The following is a 17,261-nucleotide window of genomic DNA, read 5'->3' on the forward strand; positions in this document are numbered from 1 at the left end:
CAATTCTATATACAGCGGTATCTTTTTAATACCAATTATTGAATTATGTTTGTAAGGAAAATTTTAGACCATAAAAAAGTAGTAGGCAGAATACTCTTCTAAGTATGAGTTAATACTGATATATTTACAAATAACCCATTTAAATTTATTCTTAATATGGCTTATTTTCTTTTTAAAAGACAAAATAGAAGAAAGCTGCTTTCAGTCAAATATAGCTAATAGATGGGTTCAGATAATACCAAGTTATTAAGCTTGTTATTAGGTTTCAAACTACTATAGGATTACTGAGTTGACTGTAAATCACGAAGAGCTTAATATTCTTACGTAGATAATATTACTGTAATAGAGCAGTAGTACGTAAAATACAACAGTATTGTATTTTTGGCAGTATTTGTTTTATTAAAGTTACATTATTTCCATATAACTATTTTTTTTTCTACTCAATACATCACAGATACTTGAGAATAACGTGTTATCATTCCCAGTAGTGTATGCTCAAATTGAATAGTCATTAGTAAGTAATAAAACTAACTCTAATCTTATGGTTGAAGTAAGCATTGATATGACGATAAAAGATAAAATAACTACTATTGCTGACTGACTATATGATAAATTAGAGTCTCAGGCAAATAAATGAATATAGAATACTACATTATCCTTGATTTAATTACTATTATCATATATGTGATACGATTATACGTTGTATAACATATTAAACTTTAGGATTAGCTATTAAGTGTAACGTATGATCCTCGCTAATCACTGTCGTACCAGGGGATATTTTATAGCCCTTATTAACAATTATCAAGAGATCAATTAAATATATGATTATTATAGATCTCAGCAGCTTATTTATAAATGGTACGCGTTTTCTTTCTTCCTTTCTTTCTTTTGGTTCTTGTATCCACGATTCTTTATACACTCTCTATTTTATATATATATATATGTTTATAAAATAAATAAATAAATAAATAGAGTTGCATTCTAGTTATGAACGTAGCCCTCTTCTATCAACAAATACAAATTCAAGTCTTTCTTTATAACTGTGGCTTATTAAATTATCCGTGTTTAATCACCAGCAGCATGATGTCGTGACTTGATACATCAAATTCGGAAAAATAATTTTGTTTTAAAGACTGATTGTAAAACACTGAGGTAAGAACGGGCTTATCTCTATTTACGCTCCTTTTTTTTTTTCTTTCTTTACAACAAGTTATGAAAACAAGTAATTTGATTTTAACAACAAATGATGAGCACCGTAATGTAACAGCAACAACAACAACAACAACAACACAATCAACTAATAAAATAATTTTGGATTATTTGCTTTATTTATCAATTCAATCAAGATTACGACAAGCGAGAGTCGAGTTACTCGAATTGTCTACTCCTTTACCTTCTAATAAAGAAAACGATGCTATTGAAAAACGTAAACAGCGATGGGAAGAGAGTGCTTCTAAAGCAGAACAAGATAAACATGCCGTTGAATCTATTATTGCCGGTAAAACAACAGCAACAAAACAACAACTAACGAAAACAAAATATATATACATTTATATACATATTAATAATCATTGAATAGGAATTCTTTCAAGTCATCGCAATCGTACTCCTTCTTTTCATGTCGATTCTAATTTTGAGCAAAGATTACATTTATGTCAATTAACAACACTTGTCTTTGGTCGTTTTGATGCTTTATCAACTCGTCAACATGTTATTGCACATGCAACTTCATCAGCTCGTCGTCGTCGTCATCGTCATGAATCTAATCTAGTCGATATTGACAACATTGATGATGATCAACAACCTACATGTGATGTAAAACGTCGCCAACGTCTTTTTTCTAAGCCTATTTTACCACCTTTCTGTCGTCGTCATCGTATTCAAAGTTGCTATGCATGTCGATCACCTTATTTAAAAGAGAAACCTAGCACTGCACTTTTTATGGATCGTTTACATAAACTAGAAGAAGAGCACGATGAATCTAGTTCCTCACAAGAATTTAAGACATTAGATCTTGAATCTATCGCACCTCCACCACCACCTGCAGGTTTGATTGAAGCGATTCCAACTTTTTTAAGAACAAGTGCAGATAAATTAAGGCGTGCTTTAGAGAATGGACATGATGATGGAAAACCAATGACAGTAGCAGGACAAAAGGTGATGGGTGGCGGTATGCCTCCACGCTGGTATGATTTATTTTTAGAGCTTTTAACACAGGCTGCCATTGAAAGTTATTTATGCGATACTCAGTCTGGCCTTGAACCTATTTTTGAAATATTTTCATATGGAGATGTTGAAGATGAAGATCCTGAAGAAGATCAACATGAAGAAGACGATGAAGAAGGGGAAGAAGAAGATGACGAAGAAGAAGAAGAGGAAGGATATGAAGAAGAAGAATTGGATGAATGGGGAATTCATGCTGCTGATCACCATTTGTTATTTCCTAAAACTCGCACTATGCATTTATTCAAGACACAAGTACGAGAAAGAGAAAAAGATGTAAAAATTTCAATCCACAAGGCAGATAAACAATATAATTTGAATACTAATTTTATTTACTTTTTAACATAGTTTTTAATAATCGAAGAAGGAATTGATCTTCAAACTCATTTTGAAAGATTAGCACAACGTTTTCCTTTACAAACATTCGAAAAAAATATGGGTGAATTTATTCAAATGATTTCAGATTCCATGGATATTCCAGCTTTAGATAAGGTATAATAACATGGATGACTTTCGATTCTTATTATACATTTATTCACTAAATGAGTGTATGTATATTTTTAGTACGAACAAAGTATAAATGATAAGAGTACAAGTAGTTTTTCATCATCATTGCCAACTCCATCATCTGCTAATGGACCATCTATTTATAAATATCCTGGTGATGGTTCACTTTTAATGCCAGAAATTCCTGATGAAGATGATAGTCATCATGATAACATCAAGAAAAGGTCTGCTGTACAAGAAAATAATTTAGAAACAGATACAAATAAACGTATCAAAACTGAAGAGTAGAGAACTATATAAGAAAATAAAATTTAAACATCATCATCATAATAATTTATTTCGAATTTTGAATATTTTGTTCTTTTTTTTTTTTTTCTAATCACTTTCAGAATCAGACTCAATTTCATTTGTATCAGAATCAGATGATTCATCTTCAGATGAAGAACTACTAGAGTCCGATTCCATGTTTACATTCTTTTTGTTATTTTTCAAAACTTGTTTGTTTTCTTCTTTTTTAACCTTAGTAGGAACTTCCTTTTTGGCTTCGGGCTTGGTTTTAGCTTTCTTCTCTGAATGTTGTACTAATTCAGGATGTGCCTTTTCATAAGCGGCCACTTCTTTAAGGTATTTCTCTCTTTCTCTCTTTGCTTTTTCAGTAAAAGGCTATCAACGATTAAAAAGTGAGTCAAAATTTCTATTTGTAATATATATCTATAGCTTTGTCACCTTCTTTTCTTCTTCAGTTAGTTGTTGCCATCTAGCACCATAAATCTTTGACTTTTCAACAAACGTAGCATCAGGGTTTTCCTTATCAACTTGTTCCCGAATAGAGTTTGTAAAAAGGAAAAAATTGGAAGGTGGTTGCTTAGGCGCATTAGGATCTCTTGGACGCTTTTTCTTTTGGTCACTTTCAACAGGCTCAGCAGAAAGTAAAATTTCCGCAAGCTCAGTTAAATTTTGAGAGATATTGGCAATAACCTTTTTAACCTAAATAAAACGCGTATTAATTTAGAAAAAAAGGGGGAAAGTTTACGTTTACTTGAATTTACTCTTTCTTCTCTTTTGGACATTATATTTTATAAAAAAAAATAAGTTTAAAAAAAGAACAAAAAAAAAAAAAAGAAAATAAAAAAAGGAAAAAGGAAAAAGGGAAAAGGGAAAAGAAAAAAAGTATACATGATAATATTTTTTTTTTTTCCTGTGTGAACGAGCACCGCGTGCGCAACAGGTGCAGCTACAGAAGCCCGTCAGCTAATTTTTTTTTGGGGGGAGGGGGGTAACCCTGTGGTGGAATAAGCCTTCTTGGGGCACACTACTACTACTTGAGTTTAAATTTTTTTATTATTATTTTCCCAGTGCGTCGTATACGAAACCTCCTGCTGCACAGCCAACGTACAGCGATGTACAGTGAAACTATTAGTGTTTCAATAAAACTATTCAATTTTTCGAATCTTATTAGTCTTTTTTTTTTTCTTTGGTTTTTTTTTCTTTTTAAAAGACAACATTACTCCTCATTTTATATTTCTAATGAAGGAATTGAATCTAGATATATTTTATAAAGCAATTGTATATATTTATATACATTTATTATTATCAGTCAAAATAAAAATAAAAATAGAAAATATAAACAAAAATAATACAAAATAAAAGATGAATGCTATTAAAGAAGCTATTTATCTGGTATTTGTTTTATGCAAAATTTACCAATAACATTAGCTTTTTTTTTTTTTTTTTCAAAATCTCTGATATCTGCAGTTCACTAAACATCAAATTACTCACATCATTGGATTAACAGTCACCAACATCTTTAGAGCTCCTTTCCGTCCCCACATCTGAAGTACATATCCGTTCTCTTTCTTTTCTTTTCTTTTTTCTTTGCTCCTATTTCTTTTCTTTTCTTTTCATTTCTTTTCTTTTTCTTTGTTCTTCTTTCTTTTCTTTTTTTCTTTCCTGATCTTTTAGCTTTCTTAAAAAAAATAAATAATCATGAACAGTCAAAAAGTTGGCATCCTGGGTGGTAACCTCTTACTCCAAAAAAAAAAAAAAAGAAAAGCAAATAAAAATCTTTAGTACTAACTTACTATTTTAAGGTGGTCAGTTAGGCCGTATGATGGTCGAAGCAGCCTCTCGTCTTAACCTTCAAGTCGTTATTTTGGATGTTCCAACTGACGCTCCTGCAAAACAAATCGAATCTACACAAACACATATTGAAGGCGCTTTCAACGATCCTAATAAAATTACTCAATTAGCTTCTCAAGTTGATGTTTTAACAGTTGAAATTGAACATGTGGATGCTCAAGTGCTTTCTAAGCTTGAAGGAGAAGGTCGTCTTCGTATTTGTCCTTCTGCTTTTACTGTCAAGACAATCCAGGATAAATATCAACAAAAACGCCATTTAGAATCACATGGTATTCCTATTTCACCTTATCTCGAAATATCAACAACGGCTCAAGAAAATTCAGAAGAGGCGATTCAACGAGCAGGTCAACAATTGGGATATCCTTTTATGCTTAAATCAAAAACGATGGCCTATGATGGGAAAGGAAATTTTGTAGTTAAATCAGAAACGGATGCCAAGAGGGCCTTAGAGACTCTGTCAAGGACACCTCTTTATGCTGAAAAATGGGCTCCGTTTGTGAAGGAATTAGCTGTGATGGTTGTTCGTCGTGCTAATGGCGAGGTACGTTCCTATCCGGTTGTAGAAACAATTCATAAAAATAGTATTTGTCATTTGGTGATTGCTCCTGCTCAAATAGATGGTCGTATTGCTAAAAGGGCTCAAACGATTGCTGAACGTGCTATTCAAACATTTCCTGGTGCTGGTATCTTTGGTGTCGAGATGTTTGTCATGGCTGATGGTCATATCTTATTGAACGAGATCGCTCCTCGTCCTCACAACTCGGGTCATTATACGATTGAAGCCTGTGAGACCTCTCAGTTTGAAAATCATATGCGTGCTATCCTGGATATGCCATTAGGTTCAACCGCAATGAAGGTGCCTGCCTCTATCATGGTCAATATTTTAGGCACAAGCACAGATATGGAAACATGTTATCGACCCTGTCAGGCTGCTTTGCTTTCTGATATTGGAGCAACTGTTCATTTATATGGTAAAAAGGAATGTCGACCAGGTCGTAAGATGGGTCATATTACATTAGTAGGTGAATCGATGATGCAAGTGCAAGAAAGTTTAAAACCTATCTTAAAGGAAATTGAGCCTGACGTTGAACGTCCTTTAACACTCAGACCATTGATAGGTATCATTATGGGGTCTGATAGTGATTTACCTGTGATGAAGGTAGGAGCTCAAATATTAAAAGACTTTGGTATACCCTTTGAACTTTCAATCGTTTCTGCTCATCGTACCCCTCTAAGAATGGTGGAATATGCTGAGACAGCTGCTGAACGTGGTCTGATGGCGATCATCGCTGGTGCAGGTGGTGCAGCCCATTTACCAGGAATGGTAGCTGCCATGACATCTTTACCTGTTATTGGTGTACCTGTCAAGGGTAGTTCCTTAGATGGTGTAGACTCTCTTCACAGTATTGTGCAGATGCCTCGTGGTATCCCAGTAGCAACAGTAGCTATCAATAATAGTACAAATGCAGCATTACTTGCTATTCGTATACTAGGCGCATCTATTCCTGGTATTCAAAAGAAAATGTCAGATTACATGAAAAAGATGGAAAATGAAGTCATGACCAAAGTTGAAAAATTGGATCATGTTGGTTGGGAAAATTATTAACATTATTATTATTATTTGCATTGATATCATTTAGCTTTTATTTTTATTCATATATACAAAATATAGATGATCATAAACATTTTATTTTTCCTCCCATCCTTTTTTTTTTATACATTCTTTAAGCTTCCATCCATTTAAATGAACCCATTAAGAGATGTTTCTTTGGTAATCTTCCTGGTGATGGAGATAAAATTGTAATTTTTCTTTTTTGTTCATCAACGTCCGATCTATTAAAAAAAAAAAAAAAATTAAAAAATATCACTTTATCTCTCATAAATAAATTACTTACACATAAATAAAGCCTGCTACATTACTTTCTAATATCTTGTTTTCATCTTGATCATCATTCAAATTCAATATTGCCAGAATGGAGTGAAGACATATTTCATAATTATCCACTTTTACAACCTGTGTTTCATTCGATGATCCTTCCATTCCTAAGGGTAATGCGCTTGAAGGAGCAATGACATCACCTACTCTCCAAATCTTAATATCATCGTAATGAACCAGCATGCTATAGGGTGCTAATTCAAGTTTGGGTGTTCCATAGAAATATTCATGAATTTTAGCTCTTTGTAAAAGTGTCTTGAACTGTTTATCTCTTTCAACAACTCCTCCTGATTTGGTTAATTTGATGACTGAAACATCCTTATCACCATACATGCGTGACATGTCACTATAGAGTCTTTCGTTACCTAATACGATGAGTACATTTACTAATATAATAATATGGTAAGTAGGAAGAAGAAATGTTAATATGTAAAGAAGACGAATAAAAAAACCCTCCTTCCTTTCCTTCCTCTCCTTGTTTATTATTATGTTACCGGAAAATTCTTCAATGACATGCTGAATAATATTATAACCTACTTGATCGATTAATCCTGCTGTATCGATAATAAAACCTGATGTACGACATGCTTCATCAGCTACCATTCGTCTTTTCACCGTATCAGAAAGACGTGAAGTAATAAGTTTATATAATTTCACATTCTCTACAGGATTTTCAAAACCATAATAATAAGCTAAAGGCATAGTAGAAGATCCCATTGAAGCAGCTGTTGTTGCTGAAGAACCAAATCCTTCTTCTACATCCATAATATTACTTATACAAGTTGCCGTTACTGTGCCTGGCATTGTAATTGAGCCCTATCAAGAGACAATGTTTAAAAAAAAAAAAAAATTAAAACAAAAAGATGAATGGGTAGTGGATAATCACACTCTTTTTTTTTTTTTTTTTTTTTCTTACCTCTGTTGTATCCAATGAAATGTAAATAGGATTTCCACCTTGTTTAAGTGAATAACTGGTTAATATTTTACATAAAGATGTTTTCCCAACATCATGAGGTCCAATTACTAATACACGAGGACCACGTTGATCCTGCTGTTTTCGTGCTTTTTCACGTAACTGTTCGAGAGCAAGATGAGTATTAAGATAACTTGTCATGGGTGTTTCATTCACAGTGTATTTAACAGCAAATTGACCTTTGACTTCTAATGTACAACCATGCCAAGTATAGACAGCTACTTTCCGTCCTGAAAAATTATAAACGATACCTGATGCTAACTCTGTACCAAAGATCTCGGCTGTACCCTTAATTAGTTTGATTTGTACTTTGTTATTAAAATTAACTTCAAATCGAAATTCGTGTTCGGGTTCTAAGACAACCTCAACTGCTGGTTCTGCATCAGTCTATAGATGTGCAAAAAAAAAAGAGAAAATAATAATAATAATAATGAACATTAACATGAATTAAAGCTAATTATGGTAATGCTTTACTTTATTCTGCATGCGGTGAATTAATAGATTGTGATGAATTAAAATAGAAAAATACGCGTGCTAAGCATGTTAAAGATACACCAAGTTAAGCGTTTGCTGAGATTAAATAATGATTGTTAAAATAGACAAATATGAAAAATATATACAGCAATTTTTATTGAATAGAATAATTAACTGCAAGCAAACAAAGCTTGTATCATTTCTTGTTATGCCCTGTTTTGTTCGTCACTTATATCCTAAAATATAATCTATCTATTTGCACATAATAGCCAGACTAAATACGTTTTAAATACCTTCTTATTCATAATAAAATAGATTCTAATTAAACAAAAAGAGATTGATTATATCAAAATATCTCAAATTTGGGTCATTAAAAAAAAATAGATGTACAAGGAATATAGATTAGAATGAATAGATGAATAAATAAATTCTTTCAAAAGATTGAAATAATAATAGTTGATTTTAATATAAATGAAGGCACAAGTCTAGTGCAATAGAAGACTTTAAACCAAAAGGAAAGAAAACTGTGGAATTTATAAGTTCGAAACTCTGTTGAGATCCTCTTTACTTTTTCAAAGATATTCATAATTACAGTATTTTGGATTATGGCATATATTTGAACTAGAATAATGAGTGATTCACTTTCAAAAAAGAAAAGAAAAAGACTAACAGATAAATAATACTACGGCTGTAAAATTATTATCTTGAATACTGCACTATCTTTGTTGGTTTCTATATTCCTTAATCTTACTCCAAATAAATGGCTCTAAACTTGCATCCATAGGTTTTGTTAAGTCCAAGTTATTCCATATTCTCGTATAAGCTAATAAAATTTCTTTTATATTTGGCCCAGATGTATGTTGTTCTATGTATACACTTAAGTATCTCAATCTTATTTTTGTATTCTTTAAAATATATTTACCTTGCTGCAATTTTACTGTTTTTTCTGGTGGTTCTGCTTGTTGTAATAGAATCTCTACATTAGTGGATGAACGTCGTCTTTTTCTTGAATTGTTGCGTATTTCTTTTTGAATTTCATTTGTTACCCATTGAATTGCGTTGGAATTACTATCATCTTGTTGCAGTGATGGTATATATTGAGAGGACATTTGTATAAAGTTGTTCAATGAAAAGAGATGTCAAAATGGGTATATTTTATTATTATTTACAATTATCTTGGTTAATATGTATGTAAAAGAAGAATAGTTACACTAGTAAACGACAATAGATTTTTTCTATCCAACAGCGTGCTGCAGGTTTTTTTTTTTTTTTTTTTTTTTTTTTCTTTCTTTCTTTCTTTCTTTCTGTTGTAAAATACTAATTAGCTGCTAAGCGAAACAGTTCTACTATTTTTCATCTTACTTTACACTCTTAATTTTAAACTTCAATTCAAGTTTTCACATGCAATTTCATTAGCTTATTATTATCAATATGCGTCTAATTCCTTGTGATAAACAAAATGGATATATTTTGTCTAAACTTCATGCTAAAGAGTCTCATGTATCCATTGTCAAAAAGGTGGAGTATTTCTCGTGCAGCAAAATTGACCAAATTGCAAAGGGCTAGAGACATTAGAAATTACAAAAAAAAAACGCTGGTCGTTCAAGAAAGATTTTGGCTGTACTTGGAAAAAAATTAATTATCAGAACGTTCTACACTGGTCATTTTATAACAGCAGCCAAAGCAACAAAGAAGCCTTCATGAATAAGAGTATGACAATTTCTGCCGGAAAAATTAGAGATTTCTTGAAATCTGCTAATTTTGATTTTCGAATTAAGAAGTCAGCATTACCATTAACGTCAACGAGGCGAGAGGATAGGAATAAATGGACGAAAGCTCATAAAGATTAGAATGTTATTGTCTAGAGTACAACAAAAGTATGCCAGAGTGTTTTAAATTCGTTATAAAGGCAAGAAGGTGGAGGAAAGCCAACCATGGGAGAATGAGCTTTTATTATTAGGGTTGTATTGTATAGCAGTAAAGATAAATTTAGATGATTTCTTTTAGTATAGTAAACTAGCTTCTTCCATTCTGAATCATCTCAACCATCCTTTATCGACTTTGCTCCTCCATCACTGTCTTTATTATTCACTTTTAAGCTTTTTAAGGCATTCCTTAAATCGACTCTGTTAAGACAAATATCTTGTGCCATTAAATTAATTTGTTTATTTTTTTTTGGATAAAAACAGTGGTATCTAATACCATTTATTGATTTTTCTTTTCTAATGAACATTACACACAGACAGGTTCATCACATATAAATAGAGATGTTATAATGTCTATTATACTCAAGTAAATTATTATCAACATGTACATTCCAAATTAAGTTTGTTAATGATCAAACCAGTAATTGATTAACGGATTTAATAAATTTCCCAATTGTACTGATGTCAACTAGAAAGCAAATATATAAGTTTATAAAATTGTATACTATCCATGTTTACTTACAAGTGACGAAGACAGTGCTAGCTTGGGATCTTGTTGTATGGAATGCATATGCTTCATAATAGTTGAGTCTTTTAATTGAGATGAGACTATAATCATTAAGCATATATCATTTTTATAATTGGCAGTCTCAGTGACAAGATCATGCATATTGTTCCAGTTAACTAGTTTCATAGTATTTAAACCAACAATTGTGAAAGGGGAATCATCTAAATAGTCTTCTACTGTACTACTGTCATCTTCTGACGAGTCTTCATCTATAAAAGGTAAATCATTAACAGCAGTAAATAAAGACTGTAGGACACCTACAAACATAGGCAATAGTTCTTTTAGTTCCGTATTTGAAGAAGGCCATAAATATTGTATAATTTCAGATTCGGGCGCATATTCATTTAAAAGAGCCCGTTTTGAATATAAGCAAAATGAAGGAAATAAAGATGGTTGTTTTTTGTTTGTAATTTGTTTCTTCATGTTAGTTGATGATGGCTGTTGTCCTTGATTTATTGTCTTTTTGTCAATGAGAGTTGAAGGTAAGGCAGAGCAAGAAGCCGCTTTATGATGGCCCATATTAGAAACCTTTTTTTTTTTTTGTTTAATTGAAATGTAAAATAAATAGCATGATAACGAACTAAAATAATTATTTTTCTTATCAGGAACTTCAAATTTGAAATAGATAAGATAAAAAAAAGGCTACTATATTTGTATATAAAAAATATATTACTTTTTTTTTTTTTTTTTTTTTTTTTTTTTTTTTGTAACCTTCCTTTTATTAAGTAGTTTACATGCTAAGAAAATAAAATAAAATAAAATAAAGTCAACTATAATAAATGTAATAAAGATTTATTGAAAATACTGTTATTTATCATGCTATCAAATATAATCAGCTATAATTCACGTCATATAAATACTATCTATTATCAGTTTGTTTGATAAACATATAAAAAGACTTTAATTCATTTTAAACGCTTATGGCTATTTTTTATTTATTTATTCAACAAAATCTGTCTGTGAATATCTACAAGTTTTTAATAAAAGAAGAAGAATAAATAGTTCAAAATAATTTGTACTAAAACCTTGGTCATAAGTACAAGTTAATCATCATATACATTATTCATTTGCCTTTATGGTACACTATTTTTTTTTTTTTGAAAAATAACATACCAGCAGTAAAATGATTCATTTATATTCAGTCTGTCTATTATCATTATTATTTAGTTCTAACAGTATGATAGACATATTACAAATATCCAAACGAAAGAAAATAAAATAATGTCCCTGTAACTTCCCTGAATGAATCATTGGATATTATGTAATACGATGACCGTGATGCAAAAAAAAAAAATAAAAAATAAAAGGAAAGTGACTGCCTTCATTATTTTATTGCAATAATTTTTGGCATGCGCGCGTTGCTATTTTTTTTTTTTTTCTTTTGTCATCATACAATAACTTTAAGCACACGTAACAATTTATCTCTTTTTTCTGGTTTTTTTTTTTCATCTTTTATATTCTTATATAACGAATACTAGCAACCTTTCTTTCTCTTTCTCTCTCTCTGTCTTTTTTTTTTTTTTAGATACTATTTTTTTTAATTAAAAAAATAATAATAATAATATGACTACTCCTGTTCATACAATAAAAGCACCAACTGTAAATAGAAATGAAGCCCTGATGAATACTGCAAAGATTATGGAACAGATCATTAGTTATGATCAACAATATCCTGATCTTGCTACTTTATTAATAGGTATTTCATACATGCATGCATACATATTTATTTATTCTTATTTACTTATTTACTGCCCTTAGGCCCAACTTCTGAAGGATATATTTCACCTGCATTTCCTAATATAGGAGAATTTGTACAATCAAATAAATTTCATTTACCTCAACGTCTTATTGATAAACTGAGTGGTAAAGAGATCCCTTTTAGGATTTTATTTTTATTTTATTTACAATTATTTATGTAGGTGCAAAATGTCGTTTGTTTATCGGTTTATTCCCTGAAATTAACCGTGCTTGGATAACTATCGATAACAAATTGTTTCTTTGGAGTTTAACAGATGAGTAAGGATTTAACAAAAAAAAAATGAACAAGGAAGCAATTCTTAACTTAACCATCGCATTTCACTCTTATTTATTTTTTCTTAGCACCAACATTTATGAATATGATGATCAAGATCAAATTATTACAAAAGTGGGACTTGTTAAGCCTAAGCCAGGTTAGTAAATAATTTGAATAGAACAAAGTATATATATATATATATATATATAAATACTAAAATAAATTCATGATTAGGTTTGCCAGATATTTTTGGTAGAAAGTTAGATTATGTTTTAGTAGTTACGACACCACTTCAGGTTATTCTTCTTGGAATTCAAATTAATCAAGAATTAACAATGGAAAATTCAGATTCAATTGGTGTATACTCACTTCAAATGGTCATGCCAGCTGATGACGTTCAAATGAAATACATTACCGGTACTGATGATGGAAGAATATTTATGATTGGTCGCAATGGAGAATTATATGAGATAGAATATGATGTAAAGTCATCCATTGTTTTACTATTTGAGGCATAATCTCATTATTATTATTTTCTAGCATTCTTCAAATTGGAATAGATGTAGAATGATTTGTAGAACACAATTGTTTATTTCACGATTTATACCATCATTTACACCTCATTTCCTTAAACCTGAATCACATCGTAAGTTTATATATGTATATATATTATTATGTGAAGTTTTATATTGATTCATATATGTATATAGCTCCTGTTAAATCAATGGCTATTGATAATGAACGTAAAGTATTATATTTGTTATCAGAGAAATCATCTATTGAAGTAAGTTATTTCATAATCTACTAGCAAGAAAAAAAAAAAGTCAAACTAAAAAACTATTTTATATTCAAGGTGGTTTATCTGGGTGACGCTTATAATAATTACAGACCTGTAGCTAAACATACAAATATTATTGAAAACGCAATTCAATTATGTCGCCAACAATCTAGAATAGTTACCGCAAATGATTTTATAATTGAATCAATTCACGTTATTTCAGTAGCAGAATCAAAACGTATTCATTTGATGGCAATGACAACTAAAGGATATCGTTTATATTTCTCGCATTATAAAGATGCCTTCCGTATGGGTGGCTTTACTACTAATACCAATTATACCATGACGGGTCCTCCTAATACATTAGAGTTAGGACATATTCGAGTACCACCATCAACAACTGATTTGAATAAAGAAGCTGGACAATTACCAACAAGCTATATTGAAACCTATTATGATTGTGGTATTTGTGTCTCTGTTAACCCTAAAGATGAGTTAACAGATCAACTTCACATTACTTCTGTCACTTGTTTACCCGAGAATATGTCTGCAACTACTTCTACTTCAACAGGAACATCTAATATGATAACAGTAAGTTATTAACACTATTTTTTAGTAATGTATTTGTTCATTGATTAACATCTATGTGTGTATGTATATAGACTGGTTATCAGAACTATAATAAGTCTGATTATTTAGAAACAGATATGATAATCAACTTGGATGATAAAGTTCAATGTATAGTTGAGGCAAATGCAAATACAGTAGGCAAGAATTATTTACGAGAAATAACTGAACAATTAGCCAATCCACCACGACAATTTATCGTTTTATCATCCCTTTCTGTTACTTACTTTACTAAATTACGACCTGTAGATATTCTTTATCAACTTATTTCAAATGATAAAACGCGTATCAGTCATAACAATGGTGGTGGTAGTATGAGGATGGTACAGGCAGACGAAAACTTGAAGAACATTATCTCCTTTTTTGAAAGATATGGTAAAAGAGAAGCATGTGCTATGTGTCTATCTATCATTTGTGCCAGTGATGAATTAGATATCGTTCAAAGAGCAACTCAATTATTTTTTGAATATGGTGGTGCACCTAGTGCAAAGAATGCAACACAAGTGAGAGGTAATCATTTAGGACAAGTCGTTGGACAAACAGATATATGTTATAGTGGTAAACATAATGGTTTCCTTCTTTATTTTTCGCGTATTATTTCATCTATTTGGAAAATGAAGCTATTCAAGAATAGGTAAAAAATTGAACTTTACATGTAAAACGTGAATGATTAAATAATGATTATTTTGCATATATAGTGGAAATGATATTCAAGCAATTGCTTATCGCTCTCAATTACAACGTTTATTAGATAACACAAAAGTGAATTTACAAAGATTAAAGCATTTTATGGATGTGTAAGAAGTTGAAAGAATTCATTTTATGATTTGATATATTTACTTGTATATAAAAAAAAATTAGAAACGCTCATTTTCATGATTCTGCAAGTATCTTTGATCAAAGATTTCAATCCACAGATAGAAATTTGGTAGCATTGGAATTAGTAAGTGAAAGCCAAGTTATTCATTCATTCATTTATTTATTTTTGTTCATTCTTTCTTTATTTACCTGACTTGTAGAGTGAACAAAAATCTGTACATGATTTATATTTATTACTTGTACAATGTATTGAAGCCATTTCATTCTTTCAATTCCTTTTGGATTCAGAAGTACAAAATATTATAGCTCAACAGTAAAGTATAAACATGTTAGGGACAAAGAAAAAAAAACACACAAAACAAAAAAACTAAAAAAAAATATATATTCATTTATAAAATAGTTTAACGACATCAGAAGAAGAAAGTAACAAGATTTATGATTTAGATATGAACGTGATATTAACAACATTAGAAGGAAGAGAGTCTATTCGTGAACTTGTGATTGCAACCATTGTTAAATATGGATCGAGTGGTAGTCAGATTGGATTTGATGTTGTTAGTAGACATTTGGAAACTTACTGTAACTCATTCTTTGGACCATTTGATATTGCCTTTTTTAAAGTAAAGTAAAAAAAAAAAAAAAAAAAAAAAAAAAAAAAAAAAAAAAAAAAAATAGAAATGTTCATATTGACTCTGTTTGTAGGGAATTGAATTCATTCGTCGCGCTTATAAAGATGATTCAGATTATGAACGAATTGAATCATTAAAAGAATCTCTTCATCATTTCAAAGCAGCAGCAGATGAAATATCAGATCAGAAAATGGAAAGTATTTGTCAAGTCTATAAAGAACAAACATTTCATATTGGTATTATTGAATTAGCATTAGAAAGAGCTCAAAAGATAGACCCTCAACAACAAGGTATATTAGCCTTTGAAGCCTTAACTGCTAGATCTACTTCAACCATCATACATGATGAAACAAGCGAAGCACTTATGTATGCTCGACTTAATTCATATCAATTTATTTTTGATGCCTTAACTGACTTTATCTTCAATCCCAACAAAAAAGAACCTGCAGTAGATAACGCGACTATGTATGCAAAACAAGTATTTGAAACTATGATTCGAAATGATGATAAACTTTTCCATTATAAACTCTATGAATGGTATTTGGAAAGAGGATTAATGGACGAACTATTAAAAGTAGATACACCTTATCTGATACCTTTCTTTGAACATTATGTTGCAGATAAAGAAGTCGCCCTTACTTTCCTTTGGCAATATTATCGTCTTAAGGATCAATACCTTGAAGCCGCTGAATATTTGGATTCTTTAGCTTCTTTACCTAATTTGTCTGTAAATGACAGACTACAATATATTGCTTTAGCTTTAATTAATGCACGTTGTGCAAATGCTTCTGAATTAATTCAAGCATTGGAACAGAAAAAGGAAATGATTCGTTCAAGTACAGCTACTCATCCAACATTATAAATAATGTATATAAACATACATGTTACATGTGTACGGATATATATACATGTGTATAATGGAATCAATAAATTATGTAATATTCATCTAGATTATTCATAGTAGCAGTGTATTTTTTTTTTTTTTTTAATAGTCATTTATTCATAATTTAAATAAAATTGAAAATGAATTCTATATAAATATGTGTATATATCTCTCTTGAGAATACATGTATATATATATTTATAAATATACATGTATACATATTTATTTAGTCTTTGCATTTTGCTGTAAGGGCTCTGTGGGCTTCAGCTAATTGTGCTTCAAGCGTTCGAATTCGTTCTTCAAGCGTTTTATCTTTTTCAATAAGAGCTCCTTTCTCCGACTCAAGCACGGCAACACGGGTCGTAAGTCGGGCATTATCACCCTCAAGTTCACTTACTTGCTTTTCCAAATTCTCCATCTTGATCAACTTCTTAAGTCTGGATCTACGTGCAGCATCTGTATTCTTTTGACGTTTAAGTGCAGCTTCATCTGTTTCATTTATTTTACGTTTCAAAGGCGAAGGAAGTTGTGATGATGTTACCATACTAGCAGGTCTTGGAGCGATAGCGATAGGAATAGGGGTGGTGGTGGTGGTGGTGGTGGTAGTTGCTGTCTTGGGTTTAGGTAGAATAGCAACAGGTTTAGGTACTACACGACGAGTCTGTGATTGTTGTTGTTGTTGTTGTTGAGATACACTCGTGGTATGAATAGATGTTGACATTGGTGGTGAAGATAATTCTGTTGTATTAGTATTCATCATGAT

At 30.8% G+C, this 17,261-nt stretch overlaps 7 protein-coding genes across 7 annotated transcripts; 3 read left to right on the forward strand and 4 right to left on the reverse strand.

Annotated features, from left to right (window-relative positions):
• Positions 1–541: 541 nt before the first annotated feature.
• Positions 542–3,021, forward strand: BX663DRAFT_490590 (uncharacterized protein; the record flags this gene model as incomplete). The annotated part of the gene is made up of 7 exons (XM_051524965.1): positions 542–550; positions 976–1,029; positions 1,136–1,155; positions 1,350–1,501; positions 1,583–2,502; positions 2,575–2,718; positions 2,791–3,021. The coding sequence occupies 7 exons, from the start codon at positions 542–544 to the stop codon at positions 3,019–3,021; spliced, it is 1,530 nt and encodes a 509-aa protein (XP_051377747.1).
• A 312-nt stretch (positions 3,022–3,333) lies between these two features.
• Positions 3,334–3,657, reverse strand: BX663DRAFT_404092 (high mobility group box domain-containing protein; the record flags this gene model as incomplete). The annotated part of the gene is made up of 2 exons (XM_051522242.1): positions 3,334–3,396; positions 3,460–3,657. Coding segments are annotated over 2 exons (261 nt in total), but the record flags the coding sequence as incomplete, so codon positions are not given.
• An 898-nt stretch (positions 3,658–4,555) lies between these two features.
• On the forward strand, positions 4,556–6,478 carry BX663DRAFT_538802 (phosphoribosylaminoimidazole carboxylase; the record flags this gene model as incomplete). The annotated part of the gene is made up of 2 exons (XM_051530696.1): positions 4,556–4,750; positions 4,824–6,478. The coding sequence occupies exons 1-2, from the start codon at positions 4,720–4,722 to the stop codon at positions 6,476–6,478; spliced, it is 1,686 nt and encodes a 561-aa protein (XP_051377749.1). The 5' UTR covers positions 4,556–4,719.
• On the reverse strand, positions 6,426–8,617 carry BX663DRAFT_294992 (Pre-mRNA cleavage complex II protein Clp1-domain-containing protein). Its single transcript, XM_051522021.1, has 5 exons — positions 8,256–8,617; positions 7,725–8,168; positions 7,303–7,624; positions 6,768–7,194; positions 6,426–6,705 (listed from the first exon to the last, which is right to left on the reverse strand). The coding sequence occupies exons 1-5, from the start codon at positions 8,265–8,267 to the stop codon at positions 6,597–6,599; spliced, it is 1,314 nt and encodes a 437-aa protein (XP_051377750.1). The 5' UTR covers positions 8,268–8,617; the 3' UTR covers positions 6,426–6,596.
• Positions 8,618–10,586: 1,969 nt separating this feature from the next.
• Positions 10,587–11,171, reverse strand: BX663DRAFT_533669 (uncharacterized protein; the record flags this gene model as incomplete). Its single annotated transcript, XM_051530548.1, has 2 exons — positions 10,587–10,649; positions 10,704–11,171. The coding sequence occupies 2 exons, from the start codon at positions 11,169–11,171 to the stop codon at positions 10,587–10,589; spliced, it is 531 nt and encodes a 176-aa protein (XP_051377751.1).
• A 1,061-nt stretch (positions 11,172–12,232) lies between these two features.
• On the forward strand, positions 12,233–16,630 carry BX663DRAFT_527138 (Nup133 N terminal like-domain-containing protein). Its single transcript, XM_051529990.1, has 14 exons — positions 12,233–12,444; positions 12,507–12,611; positions 12,668–12,764; positions 12,849–12,919; positions 12,997–13,244; positions 13,303–13,408; positions 13,473–13,546; positions 13,616–14,131; positions 14,203–14,801; positions 14,866–14,964; positions 15,029–15,110; positions 15,187–15,299; positions 15,387–15,606; positions 15,689–16,630. Exons 1-14 carry the CDS (start codon positions 12,312–12,314, stop codon positions 16,475–16,477), a joined length of 3,252 nt encoding a protein of 1,083 aa, XP_051377752.1. The 5' UTR covers positions 12,233–12,311; the 3' UTR covers positions 16,478–16,630.
• Positions 16,591–17,201, reverse strand: BX663DRAFT_527139 (uncharacterized protein). Its single transcript, XM_051529991.1, has one exon. It carries the CDS (start codon positions 17,040–17,042, stop codon positions 16,725–16,727), a length of 318 nt encoding a protein of 105 aa, XP_051377753.1. The 5' UTR covers positions 17,043–17,201; the 3' UTR covers positions 16,591–16,724.
• Between the last annotated feature and the right edge of the window lie 60 nt (positions 17,202–17,261).

The sequence above is a fragment of the Cokeromyces recurvatus genome (assembly GCF_025118155.1).
Source record: "Cokeromyces recurvatus strain NRRL 2243 chromosome Unknown BX663scaffold_50, whole genome shotgun sequence".
In the NCBI taxonomy this organism is placed as follows: Eukaryota; Fungi; Mucoromycota; class Mucoromycetes; order Mucorales; family Mucoraceae; genus Cokeromyces; species Cokeromyces recurvatus.

Excerpts from the sequence above, each read along its gene's own strand:
- BX663DRAFT_527138 (XM_051529990.1), top strand. The coding sequence starts at position 12,312 with ATGACTACTCCTGTTCATACAATAAAAGCACCAACTGTAAATAGAAAT. Across the intron at positions 12,612-12,667 it reads TCTTATTGATAAACTGAGTG|GTGCAAAATGTCGTTTGTTT; the intron begins GTAAAGAGATCC and ends TTATTTATGTAG. Across the intron at positions 14,132-14,202 it reads GAACATCTAATATGATAACA|ACTGGTTATCAGAACTATAA; the intron begins GTAAGTTATTAA and ends GTATGTATATAG.
- BX663DRAFT_527139 (XM_051529991.1), bottom strand. The coding sequence starts at position 17,042 with ATGGTAACATCATCACAACTTCCTTCGCCTTTGAAACGTAAAATAAAT.
- BX663DRAFT_294992 (XM_051522021.1), bottom strand. Across the intron at positions 7,625-7,724 it reads TTTCATTGGATACAACAGAG|GGCTCAATTACAATGCCAGG; the intron begins GTAAGAAAAAAA and ends GTCTCTTGATAG. Across the intron at positions 6,706-6,767 it reads GTAGCAGGCTTTATTTATGT|ATCGGACGTTGATGAACAAA; the intron begins GTAAGTAATTTA and ends TTTTTTTAATAG.